This window comes from Pelodiscus sinensis, chromosome 16, assembly GCF_049634645.1.
Source record: "Pelodiscus sinensis isolate JC-2024 chromosome 16, ASM4963464v1, whole genome shotgun sequence".
Lineage (NCBI taxonomy): Eukaryota > Metazoa > Chordata > Testudines > Trionychidae > Pelodiscus > Pelodiscus sinensis.
The window spans coordinates 12,536,766-12,553,711 of NC_134726.1; the positions used below are offsets into that span (position 1 = coordinate 12,536,766).

The 16,946-nt window shown below is 44.2% G+C and overlaps 1 protein-coding gene across 1 annotated transcript in view; it reads right to left on the reverse strand.

The window, feature by feature from the left end:
• The window catches only part of GRIN2A (glutamate ionotropic receptor NMDA type subunit 2A), a 523,774-nt gene that overhangs the window by 107,140 nt on the left and 399,688 nt on the right, over positions 1 to 16,946 (reverse strand). Inside the window, exon 12 of the mRNA XM_075899286.1 lies at positions 2,675 to 2,835. Within this exon, the coding sequence (XP_075755401.1) occupies positions 2,675 to 2,835 (161 nt within the window). The remainder of the gene's footprint in view (positions 1 to 2,674; positions 2,836 to 16,946) is intronic.

A 16,946-nucleotide genomic window follows, 5' to 3' on the forward strand; every position in this document is an offset into this window, starting at 1 on the left:
GGGTGAGTTGAAATTTCTTATGTGCAACAGCAATATTGAGGTAGAATGTGTATGTTCACCACCAATACAAACAAAACACATACACACATAGTGGCTGTGTCTACACTGGCACTCTTTTCCATAAAAGGGATGCTAATGAGACACTTCGGAATTGCAAATTCCGCGGGGGATTTAAATATCCCCCGCGGCATTTGAATGAACATGGCTGCCACTTTTTTCCAGCTTGGGGTTTTGCCGGAGAAAAGCGCCAGTCTAGACGGGATCTTGTGAAAAATAAACCCTTGAAAGTAGGAATAAGGGATCTTCCGGAAAAGGGCTTATTTTCCACAATATCCCGTCTAGACTGGCACTTTTCTCCGGCAAAACCCCGAGCCGGAAAAAAGCGGCAGCCATGTTCATGCAAATGCCGCGGGGGATATTTAAATCCCCCACGGAATTTGCAATTCTGAAGTGTCTCATTAGCATCCCTTTACGGAAAAGGGTGCCAGTGTAGACACAGCCAATATATATATATATATATATATATATATATATATATATATATATATATATATATATATATATATATATATATATATTAAGCAGTCCATATGTGTGGAAGAAATATATTAAAACAAGACAACTGTGTCTAGTTGCTGTGTGGTAACATGGTAACATATACACAGCAGCACTAAAGTCGAATTAAGCTACACAATTTCAGCTATGTCAATTGTGTAGCTTAAGTCAAAATAGCTTAATCTGGCTTTTAGCGCTATCTACACAGCAGGAATTTGAAGGAAGAACACTCTTCAACTTCCCTTACTTCTCAGAAAGTAAGGGGTACCATGAGTTGGCATAAAAAGTCCTCCAGCTGGACATTATTTTGAAATAAAGGCTTGTAGTGTAGACATGCACTATTTTATGTCAGGATAATGTCAGTTATTCCAAAAGAATGCTGCTGTGTAAATCTACTTTTTGGGTGCATCTACACAGCACCCTAAACTCGAAATAAGATATGCAATTTGTATGCCTTTATGCAATACAATTTACCATGTATTAATTAGTAACACAGGATTTTAAGAAATCATTAAGTTTGGAGTTTTAGATATCTGCAACATTCCAAAAAACTTCTGTTGAAAAAAATCTTTTTCTTTCTTATCTTAAGCCATTAACACCTATGCAAATTTTGTTTGAAATGCAATCATGCAAATATTCTCCTAGCACAACCCTCCATGCAGCTTGCTTTCCCCTCTCTATCCAGCCTAACAGAGAGGACTACAACAAGTCAGGAGGACAAACCAAACAAGCTGCCCCATCTAACTGCACAGATGCCAGCACCTACCTACCCCATGCAGCCAGCTCCCTTCCCAGGCCAGGAGGGTTGAAGAGGCTGCGAGGTTTCTGCCTTTGCCACTTTGTGTCTCTCTCTTTCCTCTGGCAGATGGGATTCTCCAAACTCCCCTCCCCTCTGACTTTCCCCAAGCCAATAATGAATTACTCATTCACTCCTCCCAATCACTTATTGCCCTTTTATCTTTGCTCCTTAGCTTGCCTGCTTTTCTGCTCTGAGAGCTCCTCAGTTCAGCATGCAGCAGCATTTACCTGCTGTTTACATATGCCCAACCCCCACAGGTCAGCTGAGCTCTCTGCCTGCACAGAGAGCTTTGAACTTCTGAGTGGGGCTCAGAAAATAGCTGTGCAGCTGTGCAGCAAAACAGCTTAGAGGAAACTTTGAACTGGACCTAGAGTACATGTAAAGGCTAACAGAGACTTCATCATCTGGATATAAGAAGAGACATAACACAACTGTCTATCAGAACACAAAGAAGGTTTATATTAAAATGATAGGCTCCAGTTATTATGATTGGCCCAAACAAAATTAACAGGTTAAAACAGTAGCAGAAAAAATTAACTCCCATACTCATTTTAAATATTTATAAGAAAAGCTATGCATATGAGTACGTGACATTGCCACTGGTAGAAATATACTGCCACTTAATTCAATATTTGTTTAACTTGAGCATCTCATTTGATCAATACATTTGGAATTAAATTATCAATAAAAGTGAATAATTGCCTTCTTTTATTATACTTAAATATGATTATTTTATTCAGGCTTTAGTAAGAAAATGCCATATTCTGAAGATAATCTATTAGTTTATAAACGATTATTACAACTAATGTGTTGTTCAGAAGTTGCTACTGTAGTGATATGCACTGGTACATGACATGCAAGCAATGAGACACACCCTAGGGACAAATGGAGGGAGACCGCAAAGAGAAAAGATGTTCAAAGAAATGAAGGCAGTATACGTTTACATCTAAGTTAAAGTATTTCAGGAATAAGGACAATGATGCTGTTAAAATGCTGGCAGATGAATTAGGAGCCAATATTTGAGACTCCTCCCATCCCAAATGTTTTCACATCTCTTTTTATTTTTTTCCTCAATTTGAGAAATTTTAATTCCACATTTTGAACCTAGTGTATATTTGGTATCACAGCCTCCAACCTGATTCAAATGGCACACATTATGTGCAGACAGCCTTTTCTCCCCTCTGATTACAAAGTTCATCTCTGAGAAGGAGAACCATACAGCCAAAATCAAAGGCCTGATGTCTGACCATCGCTTACCTTTGTAAGTGTAAATCAATATTCTGCGGTTTCTGTAAAATTAAAACAATAAAAAATTCTTACCCAGTTTTCAAGCTGACCAAGGCATCCTCAACACCTTTCTGATTATACTTTGTCATATAGAGATGCATATCTGGGTAGTTGTTTCTGATGTTTCTCTCTGTGCTCCCATTTGGAACTGTTCCAAATCGAAAGGGGGGTGAATAATCATATGGTCTTTGAAACTAGAGAGAAGCAAAGAAGCAGTCAAAAAAGACATGTAAATGCATGGCCTAGGTGAGACACCTCTATCAGATGTATTTCCCATTAAATAATTTGCATAGAAGGCCTGAGCTTTGTCAAGCTAAAAGTTCCATATATCCTGCTTCAAGGACAACTTGTGTTTCTGCCATGCTGGACTGACACCTTTTACAAAAGCTCCTCTTGTGTAGCTGTATGAATGTGCTCATGTCCAAAGTAACGTCATCACATTTACTCTACTATAGCTCTCTCACAATCTCTAGGGAATCTTCTTATGGCAGCTTAGTTGTCCACAGGAGGCATTATTAATTCTTTGATTAATAGTGAATTAATGCTCACAAATCAGACATCAGACATCTTCACAAGGAAAAACCAGTTGCTTTTCATTTCAGCCTACCTGGACATAATCTTAACGTCCTTACTACATGCATGTTACTTCAAAGAGACTTTAACACCAGATTACAGAGGGAAACTTCAGAACTTTCTTTCATGCTTAAATTTGACACTTTAAAAATGGGCCAAAGATGCTAATTACCTTAACCATTACAAAGATAGCTTCCCCACTTATCACCCCTGATTAGCTATTCATTGACTCATAAATGACTATTCCCTCTTTCCCTCTCCCTCACCCCACCTTCTCTATTAAATCTGATTTGTCAGTTTAATAATGTGCTCACTTTTTTCATGGTATATATGGTCATGCCAATTCTCTTCCAGAATATGATCTGAGGAAGTGGGTCTGGCTCACAAAAGCTCATCACCTATTAAACTATCTTGCTAGTCTTTAAAGTGCTACATGGTTTTCCCTTTTGTTCTTGAAAGATCAGACTAACACGGCTACCTCTCTATTATTACTCCGACTCCTGTAATCATCATTGTGAGAGGAAGAGTGTTCTATTTTGAAATAAGTGCTGTGTACACGTTCCTAATTTTGAAATAAGCTATTATGAAATAAGCTACGCAATTGATGTACTTCAATTTGCATAGCTTATTTTGAGTTAAGCCCTGCTGTGTAGATGCACCCTGACAGTTCTGGCTGGGATAATGCACACATAAGCCCAGCCCCAACTTATGACTTAAAACTGACAAGCTATGGAGCTAGGAAAGTCAGCATGGACAGGCACCATACTAGGAACACCTCAGTATTTCCCTTTGGGCTTATGGGTTTCAGACTGAGTAAACATTTGGATATCATTGTAAGAGAGCATTACCAGAAGTGAAGGTTAATTAAAATATTTTGCTAAAGTTTCCCCTAAAGTAACTTGACTAATGAGGAGCTTCAATTTAATATGACTAACAACAATTAATAGTGGGAAAGACATTATCTATGATCCTCACTCCACAGTTTCAGTGGTAAAATGCTCTTTCTATTATTACTGTAAAGGTTAGAGTCCCAATCCATCTACTGTATGGTATGAAAGTCAGCCAATATTCATTTATACAGCAGTTGCTTCCTTTGGACCACAAAGATAGTGCTTGCCTTTGTAAATTTTGCTCTTGCTAAAACAAGAATTTCCAGCTTCCAATGCCCACTGTGAGACAGATTTGTATAGGCTTGCCTATAAACTATTTGCTATAGGGACATTTTCACTTCCATCAAACCTTGGTTTTAGGCTCAAAATGGTTTCTTTATGCAATATATTTTCATGGGATGACACTGCAATTAAATATTTCATTTTAACAAAGCCTATGACCTAGAATTAAACTTTACTTTTATTTAATTTTGCTCCAATACACTTCTTCCTGTATATCTCTGTTTGCACATTCACACTCCTTTCCCATTTAAAGGATTATTTCCCTACCTTATCTGTGTCAGTTGATTTAGGTTTACCCTAAAATCAGACATTTACGCTTTAGCTCATACTTCTTGCGACTTATTTCTTGCTCTCTCCTTTCTGAATTTTGTAAGCAGAGTAAGCTAGATTATGTTCCCTGACATATACCCACAACTTCCAATTATGCCAGTGGGAGTCAAATTCTGAGAAAAGAATTAGGTCCAGGTATTTGTTTCACTTTACAATTAATATCTTAGAATTAATACGACTAATTTGTTAAGTACTAAGTCTTGCTTCTAGTTACTTCAAAGGCTGTTTTAATTTTGTGGGCAAAAATCATCAGATTTTCAAAATTCCAACCAAAGTTTTTGCAAAAAAATTAATTTTTGCTGTTATTGAAATAATTGACATTTTCAATATTCTGTTGAATATGGAAAGTTCTGTTCATATTACTAATGTATAAAAGCAGAATTGGAAAAAAAGTGAAAACCATTCCATGATGAGTACAGCTAGTTCGGATTAGGAAGCCTAATCCGAACTAGCTGCTCCGTGCCGCGTGTAGCCGCATGGCATGGGGTTCGAACTGCTGGCATTTAAAAATGGCGCCGGCCGGCTTCATGCAAATGAAGCCCGGGAAATTCAAATCCCGGGCTTCATTTGCAAGTGAGGTATGCCTACATTACCCTCCTAGTTCGAATTAGGAGGGTAGTGTAGACATACCCTCAGTCCTTTATTCTCATGCTGAGGTGTCTGTTGAGAAAAGCCGCTTCGCATCTCCCTGGTCTGCTGGGGGGTGGGGGTGGGGCGCACGCTAGCTTCGCGTCTCCCTGGTTTTCTGGGGGGAAGCAGCTAGTGTGGGGTTGCCTCACCCCATTTGTAAGTAGGGATCCGATGTAAGTCGGATCTATGTAACCCGGGGACTGCCTGTACTGCAAATATTTCCCCTAGCTCTAAGTAGAAATTTGAAAATCTTGATACATTAATAATAACTATTCTATAGGCTGGAGGGAGCCTACAGAACCACAAGTCCATAAAACATGGTTTTGAGGAAGTAGCAAAAAGTCCTACATCTAGCAAGCCTTGTTTTTAGACTCAAATTTTCACATATTTTCAATCATTTTGAAGCAACCTGAGGAGAATTAAAACATATGACAACTGTCAGGAAGCTGTTTTCTTTTTAGACCTTTTGTGAAGTATTTTCAGTTCATTTTAGTAATAAAATATTGAAATTAAAGGCAGAAAAAATTAATTTTGATCATAATAGGAATTTTCATATTATTCAAAAGGCTATCAGTCCCCATATTATGCCTGCTACTAGCACTGCAGCATATATAGCAACCAAAAATTCTTATCCACTGATCTAGGATCTCCCATACACATATATCAGCTGAGAGAACAGTCTTAGTCTCATTTTTATAATTTGTTTTTGTTTCTATGCTTTTCTACTCCAGATGATTTCTTCCAAGTGACTGATATCAGGTTATTATTCACAAGTAACTTGATCCTTCATGAATATATCCACATTTGAACTCTCTTCCTTTCCAAACAACACTATGGTTCCTGATATGCTGCCATCAATCTATTTCTTACAGTTACAGCATGAAGTGGAATTAAAAAAAATTATAGTCAGAGTTATCAAAAATACAGATAGAAGCTTCTACCTGACAATTCTGATGACTCTTTTGGAATGTCTGTTTCTGCTGGGAACATGCCTCCTATCCCAGATAGACAAACATATTATCTTGTGTCAAGCTAGCATACTAAAAATAGTTGTAACTATGTAGCTAAAATGTAGCTTTTTGCAAAGTAATATGCTTCAGTGTACTCTGGCAGCTACACTTCCTGAAAGCAAAAAGGATCTTTGCCTTATGCGGCATATTGCCTTTTCTCCCATAAAAATCCCAGGTGCTTCTTATAAGTGTAGCATAGTCGTATAGTCACCTGGTCGTATGGCTGGTCACCTGAGCATAGGTGGGCTGGAACCTAGGCAAGTAGTCTGTGCTACTACTTATGCCACAACATTCACATCACTGTTTTTAGCACACTCACTCAGGCAGAGCTGGTGCATATTTATCTACCCAGGCTGTCTATGTAGACATTTGGGCCATGTCTACATTGGCACCCTTTTCCGGAAAAGGGATGCTAATGAGACCAGTCGGAATTGCAAATGCCGCGGGGGATTTAAATATCCCCTGCGGCATTTGCATAAACATGGTTGACGCTTTTTTCTGGCTCAGGATTTTGCCGGAGAAAAGCGCCAGTCTAGATGGGATCTTGCGGAAAATAAACCCTTTTCCGGAAGATCCCTTATTTCTACTTGAAAGTAGGTGCTTTTCTCCAGCAAAACCCCGAGCCGGAAAAAAGCGGCAGCCATGTTCATGCAAATGCCGCGGGGGATATTTAAATCCCCCGCGGCATTTGCAATTCCAAAGTGTCTCATTAGCATCCCTTTTCCGGAAAAGGGTGCCAATGTAGACACAGCCATCCTGTGTTGCTCTAATAGCAAATGGGAAGGGTAGGAGGGGGAGAGAGGACAAGGCAAAACTTCTGTTCCAACTAGCCATTTAGCCAGGATGCATGTCGACTTAAGTCTGCTGTACTCTAGCAAGGATGCAGTGAACCATATTTCAGTAAACAACTGCTCAAACACACACACTATATTAGTCAACACAAAAAACTATGGTAAAAAACTTCATGGATGCAAAGTCAAGTAGTCCAATGTTAGGAAATACGAGAACTAAGGCTGGCTGTGAAAAAAAATCCAACAGATGCAGACATTCAATACATAAAATTTCAGCTTGAATAGTTAAAGTTTGGTAAAGTTAAAAGCAACGAAAATGATCTTATAATGGTGAGTGCAGGGCAACCTTAATAACAGGTGCAGTTGGAAGTCCTTAGGTTTGAAAGGATTTGATTTTTATCAGTTAATATCAGTAAATCTTGATTTCACTGTACTCACAAACCAATGACAAAAATAGTTCCATTGATAATAATCAAAATTTACAGATAGAGTTAAAATCCAGTGATTTAGATTTTTTTAATTAGGGTGGTTACAAATATACTTTGTATATTTTGATAAATGATATTAATTTGTATTTTAATGGTTTACACAGCTTTAGCTTGTTTGAATTTTAATGTCTATCACCATTACATAATTATAAGTGATGCTGTTCCAGACATAAGGATTTCTAGGAAGAGATGGGATCCACCTAACAAAGAGAGGGAAGAGCGCCTCGTGGACAGGCTTGCAAACGTAGTGAGGAGGCTTTAAACTAGGTTCCTCAGAGGCCAGTGATCTAAGTCCTGATTAGGTTAGTGGGGAAGTAGGATACAAGGAGAAAATACAAGGAAGAAGGTGCAATGGAGGAGGATCCCTGATTCATATAGAGAATGTAGGGCAATCAGCTAGTTATCCAAGGTGTCTGTACAAGAATGCAAGAAGACTGGGAAGAATTAGAAGAACCAGGAAGAATTAGAAGTCCTGGTGCAGTCAAGGAGTTATGACTGTTTGTTTGGAATAATGGAGACTTGGTGGGATGACTCACATGCTTGGAGCACTGTCATAGAAGGGTATAAACTGTTCAGGAAGGACAGGCAGGGGAGAAAAGATGGAAGAGTTGCGCTGTAAGTAAGAGAGTAGTATGATATAGAGGAAGAAAAGCGTAGAGCTCCAGAATATAGAAGAAGAAAAGCCTGTTGAGTGTTTTTGGGCTAAGCTTAGTCGCAGAAGCAACAGAGGTGATGTTGTGGTTGATGTTTGCTATAGACCACAAGATCATACGGAAGAGGTAGAAGAGGCTTTCTTTAGACAACCAGGCCCTGGTTCTCATGGGGGACTTTAATCACCGTGACATCTGTTGCAAGACCAATACAGCAGTACACAGACAATCCAGAAAGTTTTTGGAGAATGTTGGGAATAACTTCCTGGTACAAGTGCTGAAGGAACTGACCAGGGGCCATGCGCAACTTGACCTGCTGCTCACAAACAAGGAGAAATTAGTAGGGGAAATAGATTTGGGTGGCAACGTAGGAAGCAGTGATCATGAGATGGTCGATTTCAGAATCCTGACAAAAGGAAGAAAGGAGAGCAAAATACATACCCTGCTCTCGAGAAAAGCAGACTCTGACTCCCTCAGAGAACTGATGGGCAGGATCCCCTGGGATGCTAACAAGAAGAAGAAAGGAGTCCAAATTGCAAGGGACGTGGAGGGTAACATGAAAGGTTTCTACAGGGTTGTTAGTAATAAAAGGATGGTCAGGGATGCTGTGGCTATATTGTTGGGCTCAATGGATAGTGATCCAAGGATTTATGTCCAGCTGGTGGTTGGTTACAAGTAGGGTGTCCCAAAGATAGGTTCTAAGGCCGGTTTTGTTTGACATCTTTATTAATGACCTTGATGAGGTGATGGATTGCACCCTCCATACGTTTGTGAATGACTTTAAGGTAGGGGGAGAGGAAGCTACATTGGAGGTTAGGGATAGGGTCTAGAGTGACCAAGACAAATTGGAGGATTGGGCCAAAAGAAATTTGATGAGGTTCAACAAGGACAAGTGCAGAGTCCTGCACATGGGATGGAAGAATCCCAAGCACTGTTACAGGCTGGGTACTGAATGGCTAAGTACCAGTTTAGCAGAAAAGGACCTGGGGATTACAGTGGAGAGATGCTGGATATGAGTCAACAGTGTGTCCCTGTAGCCAAGAAGGTGAATGGAATATTAGGGTGCATTAGGAGGAGCATTGCCAGCAGATCTAGAGAAGTGATTAATTTACTTTACTTGGCACTGGTAAAGCCACATCTCAAGTGAGTCACAGAAGTGAGACGCAAAAAAATAAAACAAAACAAACAAAAAATTCCTCACTGATGTGTCCCCTGAAGTGTGTTTTGCCCATGAAAGCTCATACCATCTACATGGTTTGTTAGTCTTTAAGGGTATGTCTACACTACAGAGTTAGTTTGAACTAACTTAGTTCGAATTAGTTAATTCGAACTAAGCTAATTCGAACTAACGCATCTAGAACTAAAAACTAGTTCGAATTAGAGTTTTGCTAATTCGAACTAGCATGTCCACATTGAGTGGACCCTGAACAGGGCTTAAGGATGGCCGGAAGCAGTGCCGGCAGGACATCAGAGGAGGACTTAGAGCGTGGAGATGCTGTCTCAGGCTAGCCAAGGGCTGCACTTAAAGGGACCCGACCCCCACCCCGGACAGACAGTTCTCAGGGGTGCCCCACTTGAAAACCAGTCCTGGCTTGGAGTGCCCGGAGTGCCCACACTGGGCACATCACAGCACTCGGCCATCAGACCGGCTGCACTTGCCGCAGGCTGCCATCTGGGGAGAGGGGGCAATTGGGGGGCTGCAGGAGAGCTTCCACCCCCAGAAGCCTGCAGAGCCAGCCCAGTCCTCCCCATTGGGGGCTCGTACCCCATTCCTCCCTCACCTCCTTCCACTTACCCTTCCCTAGCCCCCCTTCCTGATGTACAAAATAAAGATAACGTTTCTTCCAACATTGACTCTGTCTTTATTGAACAAAACTGGGGGAGACTGGGAAAAGGAGGTGGGAGAGGGGAAGAGAAAGGCTGGGAGAGGGGAGGGCAACTACAATGATCAGGGGTTGGGAACAGGTCCCATATGAAGAGAGGCTACAGAGACTGGGACTGTTCAGCTTAGAAAAGAGGAGACGGAGCGGGGACAGGATAGAGGTCTCTAAAAGCAGGGGTTGGGTGGAGAGGGTGCATTCAGAAAAGTCCTTCATGAGTTCCCATAAAGAAGGACTAGAGGACACCAAAGGAAAGGAAAGGGTAGCAGGCTTCAAACTAGTAAGAGAAAGTTGTTCTTGACAAAGCAAATAGTTAACCTGCGGAACTCCTTGCTGCAGGAGGCTGTGAAGGCTACAACTAGAACAGAGTTTAAAGGGAAGTGAGATCAAGTCATGGAGGTTGGGTCCATGGAGTAGTCTTAGCCAGGGGGTAGGAGTGGTGTCCCTGCCCAAAGTTTGTGGAAGGCTGAAGAGGGATGGCACGAGACAAATGGCTTGGTCACTGTCTTCAGTCCATCCCCTCCAGGGTCCCTAGGGTTGGCCGCTGTCGGCAGACAGGCTACTGGGCTAGATGGACCTTTGGTCTGACCCAATACGGCCATTGTAAGCTCAGGGCTCAGGGTCGGGGGTCTCAGTGGACCCCCTTGATTTTCATGCACACCTGCTCCTGGGTGGCCAGGCTGGCAGCTCTCCTGCCGTAGACGGCCACTTTCCTGTGCCTAGTGCGGAGATCGTGGACGAGGTCCACGATGTCTGCACTAGCCCACGAAGGTGCCCACCTCTTGTGGTCCTGGGCAAGCTCCCGGGAGCCGCCAGCCTGGTCTCGGGAAGAGGGGGTGGGCTGGGGGACATTGGGTGGGTGGCTCTGTGCCGTGCCAGGTGCAGGGTCTGCTGGCTGGGTGCTGGCAGGCTTGCACCTGGCACGGGCACCGTAGCCAGCCCGTGCCCCTTTAAGGGGTCTGGGGCCGGGAGGGGGGCAATAGAGTTTCCCTGGTGTTGGCCAAAGTGGCCACCAGGGAAACCTGGGGAGGGTTAGCCTCCCACTAGTTCGAATTAAGGGGCTACACACCCCTTAATTCGAACTAGTAAGTTCGAACTAGGCTTAATCCTCGTATAATGAGGTTTTCCTAGTTCGAACTAAGCGCTCCGCTAGTTCGATTTAAATTTGAACTAGCGGAGCACTAGTGTAGCGCCTATGAATGTTAGTTCGAACTAACGTTCGTGAGTTCGAACTAACATTGTAGTGTAGACATACCCTAAGGTGCTGCGAGACTGTTCATTGTTTTTTAAATTTTTTGAGGAGAAAGATGTTCCCCATATTCTGCTCACACACCAGAGCCTTGAGGGGGAAAGGCAGGCTAGTATATTTTGTGTGCTCCAACCCTGCAGCGGGATGACAGGCAGGATAGAGCAGCATTGCATGTTTCCCAATGCTAGGGGGAGCTCAGAGTCTCGGAGGCTGGATCCAGGCAAGCGAGAGAGCCTTAGATTTCCCACCTCCGAGCTAAACAAACAATATAATGTCAATATCTAAATTCAATCTACAAATTATGGCCATACTTGTGCAGATGCATTAAAGGGGCACACACATCCACACAGAGCTAGCACTTGAAGGAAGCTGGCCTGTGACTACCAGTGCCTACTTCTTCGGAGGGGTAGCCAAGTTAGTCTGTAAATGGAAAAAATTAAAAAACAACAAATAGTCTTGCAGCACCTTAGAGACTAACAAAATATGTAGATGGTATCATGAACTTTCATGGGCACAACCCAGTTCTTCAAATGAATGGAGTTATTAAAGGTCCAGTTTCTAAGGGTATGTCTAAACTATGGATTTTTTTCAAAAGAGGATATACAAATTCTGTGGGAATTTGCATATCTTTTTCTGATCACTTTTTCAAAAGTGGGTCTTTCGAAAGTGAAAGGCATCTCAACACGTTTTTTTCATAAAAAAAAAAACAGAAAAAATCACTCTTCCCCCAAAGAAAAGGAGGTTTACGCAGGGAAAGCTCACTCCACAGGGAAACCTTAGACCTTAACTTCATTTACAAGTTTGATTCCTATAACAGAGGTGTATGTATAAAGACATTGGCTGGATGGCCAAAGCTACAGTATACTGTGAAACTTACAGTTGGGGATGGGAGGGAAGCCTTTTCTACATCTTACAAAAGATTTTGTAAAACCTTCAGAAATCTGTGCTCCCCTTTTTCCCACCTTGTCTCTGTTGTGCAAGGGCCAGTCACATTCAGTTTTTGGGCTCCCCAGAGAACAAGGCTGATACAGAACTGGCAGTCATAGAGACAGGTGGTCACAAACGAATGGAGCCACCAGTCATGGAGAAGACCACATGTTAAGGTGCCCATCAGCAAAAAATCCTAATTTTCTACTATTGTTCAATAATCTTTGTCATGCCCCCTGTGACAGGGCGCCTGCCCTGCACTGGCCCTTTAAGACCAGGACTCAGGCCCTGAGCCGGGGCTGGAAACAGTGGCCAGCTGAAGCTGTTTGGGCTAGGGAGAACCCAGCTGGCAACTATCTAGGGCAGCACAAATGGCCTGTAAAAGCCAGCTGAAACCATTAGGGTGAGTGAGAGCCCAGCTGGCAGGTATATAGAGAAGCACAGTTTGCTTAGAGAAGGAAGCCAGTGAAGAGCTGACTACGGAGGAAGCAGGAGCTCCTAGGAGGGAAACAAGCTGGGGAGAGCCAGCAAGGGCTGGGAGAGGGCCAGCCAAGACTCCCCTTGGCTAGGGGCTGGAGACAAATCCCTGGTTTGGATGTGGATCACAGCATGGCTTAGGTAAGCAGGGCTGTGGATATAATCCCAATGCCAATGATGAGCAACCCATACAGACTGTAACTTGCCCTGAGAGGGGCTATATGAGGACAGTCAGGGGGCACTGAGGCACAGTGGGGGACGTGCACCCTGACAGATGGTGGAGAATGCGGGCACAGTAACCCCACCCAGAGGCAAAAAGGGGCTAGTGTGAGCCAACGGTGGTCAGTAGGCCACGGGACAAGAGTGGGGAATTGGGGGGGGGGGGGGAATGAATAAGTATTGGAGGGCCTGGGAGGCCCTACATGCTAGGCCATGGAAAAGGTGGAGCCGGCCACTACAAAGGTGCGACCCTGGACTCCATGATAAACCAGGCTCCAAGAGTTGGGGGCAAGGGCCGAGACTGAAAACTTGTTTTGCCTGTGGGCACAGGGGACACCTGAGGAGGGAGTGCCCCTACGGGGTGGGAGCCAGGAGGCCCCACACAGCTAATAGAGACAAAGGAAGAGCATCCCCTGTGAAGGCAAAAGGGGAGGCATGGACATGTTGGGCCTGTGGGGAGCCTGGCCACATACGGAGGGTGTGCCCTAGGAGGACCGGGGGAGCCCTGGCTAGCACGGGGGGAAGGTTGAGGCGACAAAGTGCCTGGAAGAAGACTCGGGACCACCGGCCCTGGATGGTAAGGGAAACCAGAGGGCGAACCGAAGGTGGTTTGGACGCGGTCGAAACCAATGAGCCAGAGAGCTCAGGCTGGAGTCCCTCCCCAAGGCCTTATGTGCCGGAACAAGTAGGACGCCGGCAAGCAGGCAACATCCATACAGAGGGTGCCTATGGTCAGGTGATGGCTGCTGACCTACGGGCGAAGCCACAGGATAGGACAAAGATTACCCTGCAGGTAAGGCTAGAGGGAAAGCCAGTGACTGCTCTGGTAGATTCTGGGTGCAGCCAGACAATGGTACGAATGGAGCTGGTCCCAGAGTGGGAGGCGGCAGGGGGAACCATCTCAATGCAATGCATACCCCACCGGGTGGGTTCGTCTGTCAGATGGGGTAGACGAGGTGATCTGCAGGGTAGCGTTAGCCCCGAAACTAGTATACTTGGTACGACTGGGCCGTGACTGGTCGGGTTTCAGACGCATCCTGTGTAACTGGGAGGAGCAGGGGCAACTGCCGCCAGCAGGGATGGAGGACTTGAAAAGGGGAACATCCCGAGACCCAGAGGAGGAGCCCAACCCAGAGAAAACCTTCGCGTCAGAAGAAGTAGGAGGGGATGAGGACTTCCAAAGAGACCAACGAGAAGACCCCTCCTTAACCCATGCCTGGGAACAGACGGCAGGCGAGACCAGGAACCCCGACGCGGGAGCAGCTGCCCGACCAACCCCGCGATTCGAGGTAAGAGCCGACTGATTATATTGGATCGCGCAGTCAGCCGATGGGCAGACAGAGGTTAGCCAATTGTTGGTCCCCGCAAGGTACCAGAGGCCTTGCACATGCTAATCCCTGGGCAGGACATTTGGGGCGGGAGAAGACCCTGCAGCGCATAACGCAAAGATTCTTTTGGCCAGGGATTTATAAGGAGGTCAGAGACTTCTGTGAATCCTGCCCTGAGTGCCAGAGGACGGGTCAGGGAGGGGTGCCAAAAGCCCCCTTAGTCCCTCTCCCCGTGGTAGAGGTGCCCTTCGACCGGGTGGTTTTAGATTTAGTGGGACCCTTGGAGAGGTCCCGAAGAGGACACCAGTACATACTGGTTATAATTGACTATGCCACCCGATACCCTGAGGCCATCCCACTCAAGAATATGACGGCATCAACGCTGGCACATGAGTTGGTGCAAGTATTCTCCCGGGTGGGAATCCCGAGGGAGATGCTAACTGACCAAGGGACCAATGTGACTTCCAAACTGATGGCAGAACTTTGCCGCCTCTTAAACATTAAGACATTGCGTACCTCAGTTTACCACCCGCAAAAAGATGGACTTGTTGAATGCTTCAATAAGACATTAAAGGGGATGTTGCGGAGGTTTGTCGAGCTAGACCCAAGGGACTGGGACCGATTACTACCGGCACTGTTATTTGCGGTGCGAGAGGTGCCCCAGGCACCCCCCTTTATGAAAATTGACTTATGAATATAATACATAATTCAAAGACACTTTAGGCAAAATGCATTATGTGACATAACATTTTTAAACTTACAATCTGCTGAATGTGGACATTCTATTTCTGTGCATGTATCATTCTTAAATATGAAGTTAGCAATATGAAGTATGAATCTGTTTATAATTCTAAATGTGCTAATGAAAACCATTAGTGAGACTCCAGTAACATAATGGCTCAGTCTATGAATAGCTTTAGTTTTTCCTGTAAACTGTGGTTTGTCCTACAAAGACATGTGACCATGTCACCTGGTGCTGTAATCCATGTTGAATCTGGTATTTTTCCATGTGGCTGAGGAGATTTTCAAAAAATATTCCTGCCCTGGGCAAATGATATTTATGGGATGGGTGAGCCTTGGAAACTGCCTTTCTACCCAAAGAAGATACAAAAGTGGATGTTAGACCTAAGGTAGAGAAAGAGAAACTCTGTCTTGTGAAGGATTAAGAACCTAAGAACGGTCATACTGGGTCAGACCAAAGATCCATCTAGCCCAGTATCTTATCTTCCAACAGTGGCCAACCCCAGAAGGAGTGAACAGAAATGGTAATCATCAAGTGATCCCTTTCCTGTTATCCATTTTCAGCCTCTGATAAACAGAGGGTAGGAACACCATTCCTACCCATTTTGGCTAATAGCCATTGATGGACCTAACTTCCATGAATTCATCTAGTTCTTTTTTTAAACCCTGTTAAAATCCTGGTCTTCTCAACATCCTCTGATAAGGAGTTCCACAGGTTGCCTGTGTGCTGCATGAAGAAGAGCTTCCTTTTGTTTGTTTTAAACCTGCTACCTATTAATTTAGTTTGGTAACCCCTAGTTCTTATTGTTGTGTATTGGATTGTAGCTATAGATCTTGTTGTTATAGCAACTGGGTTAGGTTAATAGGGGTGAGCCCAGCCAGTTTGGTCTGGTTCTAGTTAGTTCTGTGTTATGAAAAAAAATGGACACTTGCAACTGCAATTTCATTTGCCATTTTGTTGCCCAGTCACTTAGGGTATGTCTACACTACCCTCCTAGTTCGAACTAGGAGGGTAATGTAGGCATACCGCACTTGCAAATGAAGCCCGGGATTTGAATTTCCCGGGCTTCATTTGCATAAGCGGGGAGCCGCCATTTTTAAATCCCCGCTGCTTCGAACCCCGTGCAGCGCGGCTACACGGGGCTCGAACTAGGTAGTTCGGACTAGGTTCCTACTCCGAACTACTGTTACTCCTCGTGAAATGAGGTGTACCGGTAGTTCGGAATAGGCACCCTAGTCCGAACTACCTAGTTCGAGCCCCGTGTAGCCGCGCTGCACGGGGTTCGAAGCAGCGGGGATTTAAAAATGGCGGCTCCCCGCTTATGCAAATGAAGCCCGGGAAATTCAAATCCCGGGCTTCATTTGCAAGTGCGGTATGCCTACATTACCCTCCTAGTTCGAACTAGCGGGGTAGTGTAGACATACCCCCTGTTTGGTGAGATCTTTTTGAAGCTCTTCACAGTCTGCTTTGGTCTTAACTATTTGAGCAGTTTAGCATCATCTGCAAATTTTGCCACCTCACGGTTTGCCACTTTCTCCAGATAATTTATAAATAAGTTGAATAGGACTGGTTCCAGTATAGACCCTTGGGGAACTCCACTAGTTACCTCTCTCCATTCGGAAAACTTACCATTTATTCCTATCCTTTGCTCTTTGTCTTTTAACCAGTTCTCAATCCACAAAAGGACCTTCCCTCTTATCCCATGACAACTTACTTTACTTAAGAGCATTTGGTGAGGGACCTGGTCAAAGGCTTTCTGGAAATCTAAGTACAGGCAGTCCCCGACTTACGCGGATCCGACTTACGTCGGATCCGCACTTACGAACGGGGCTTTCTTGC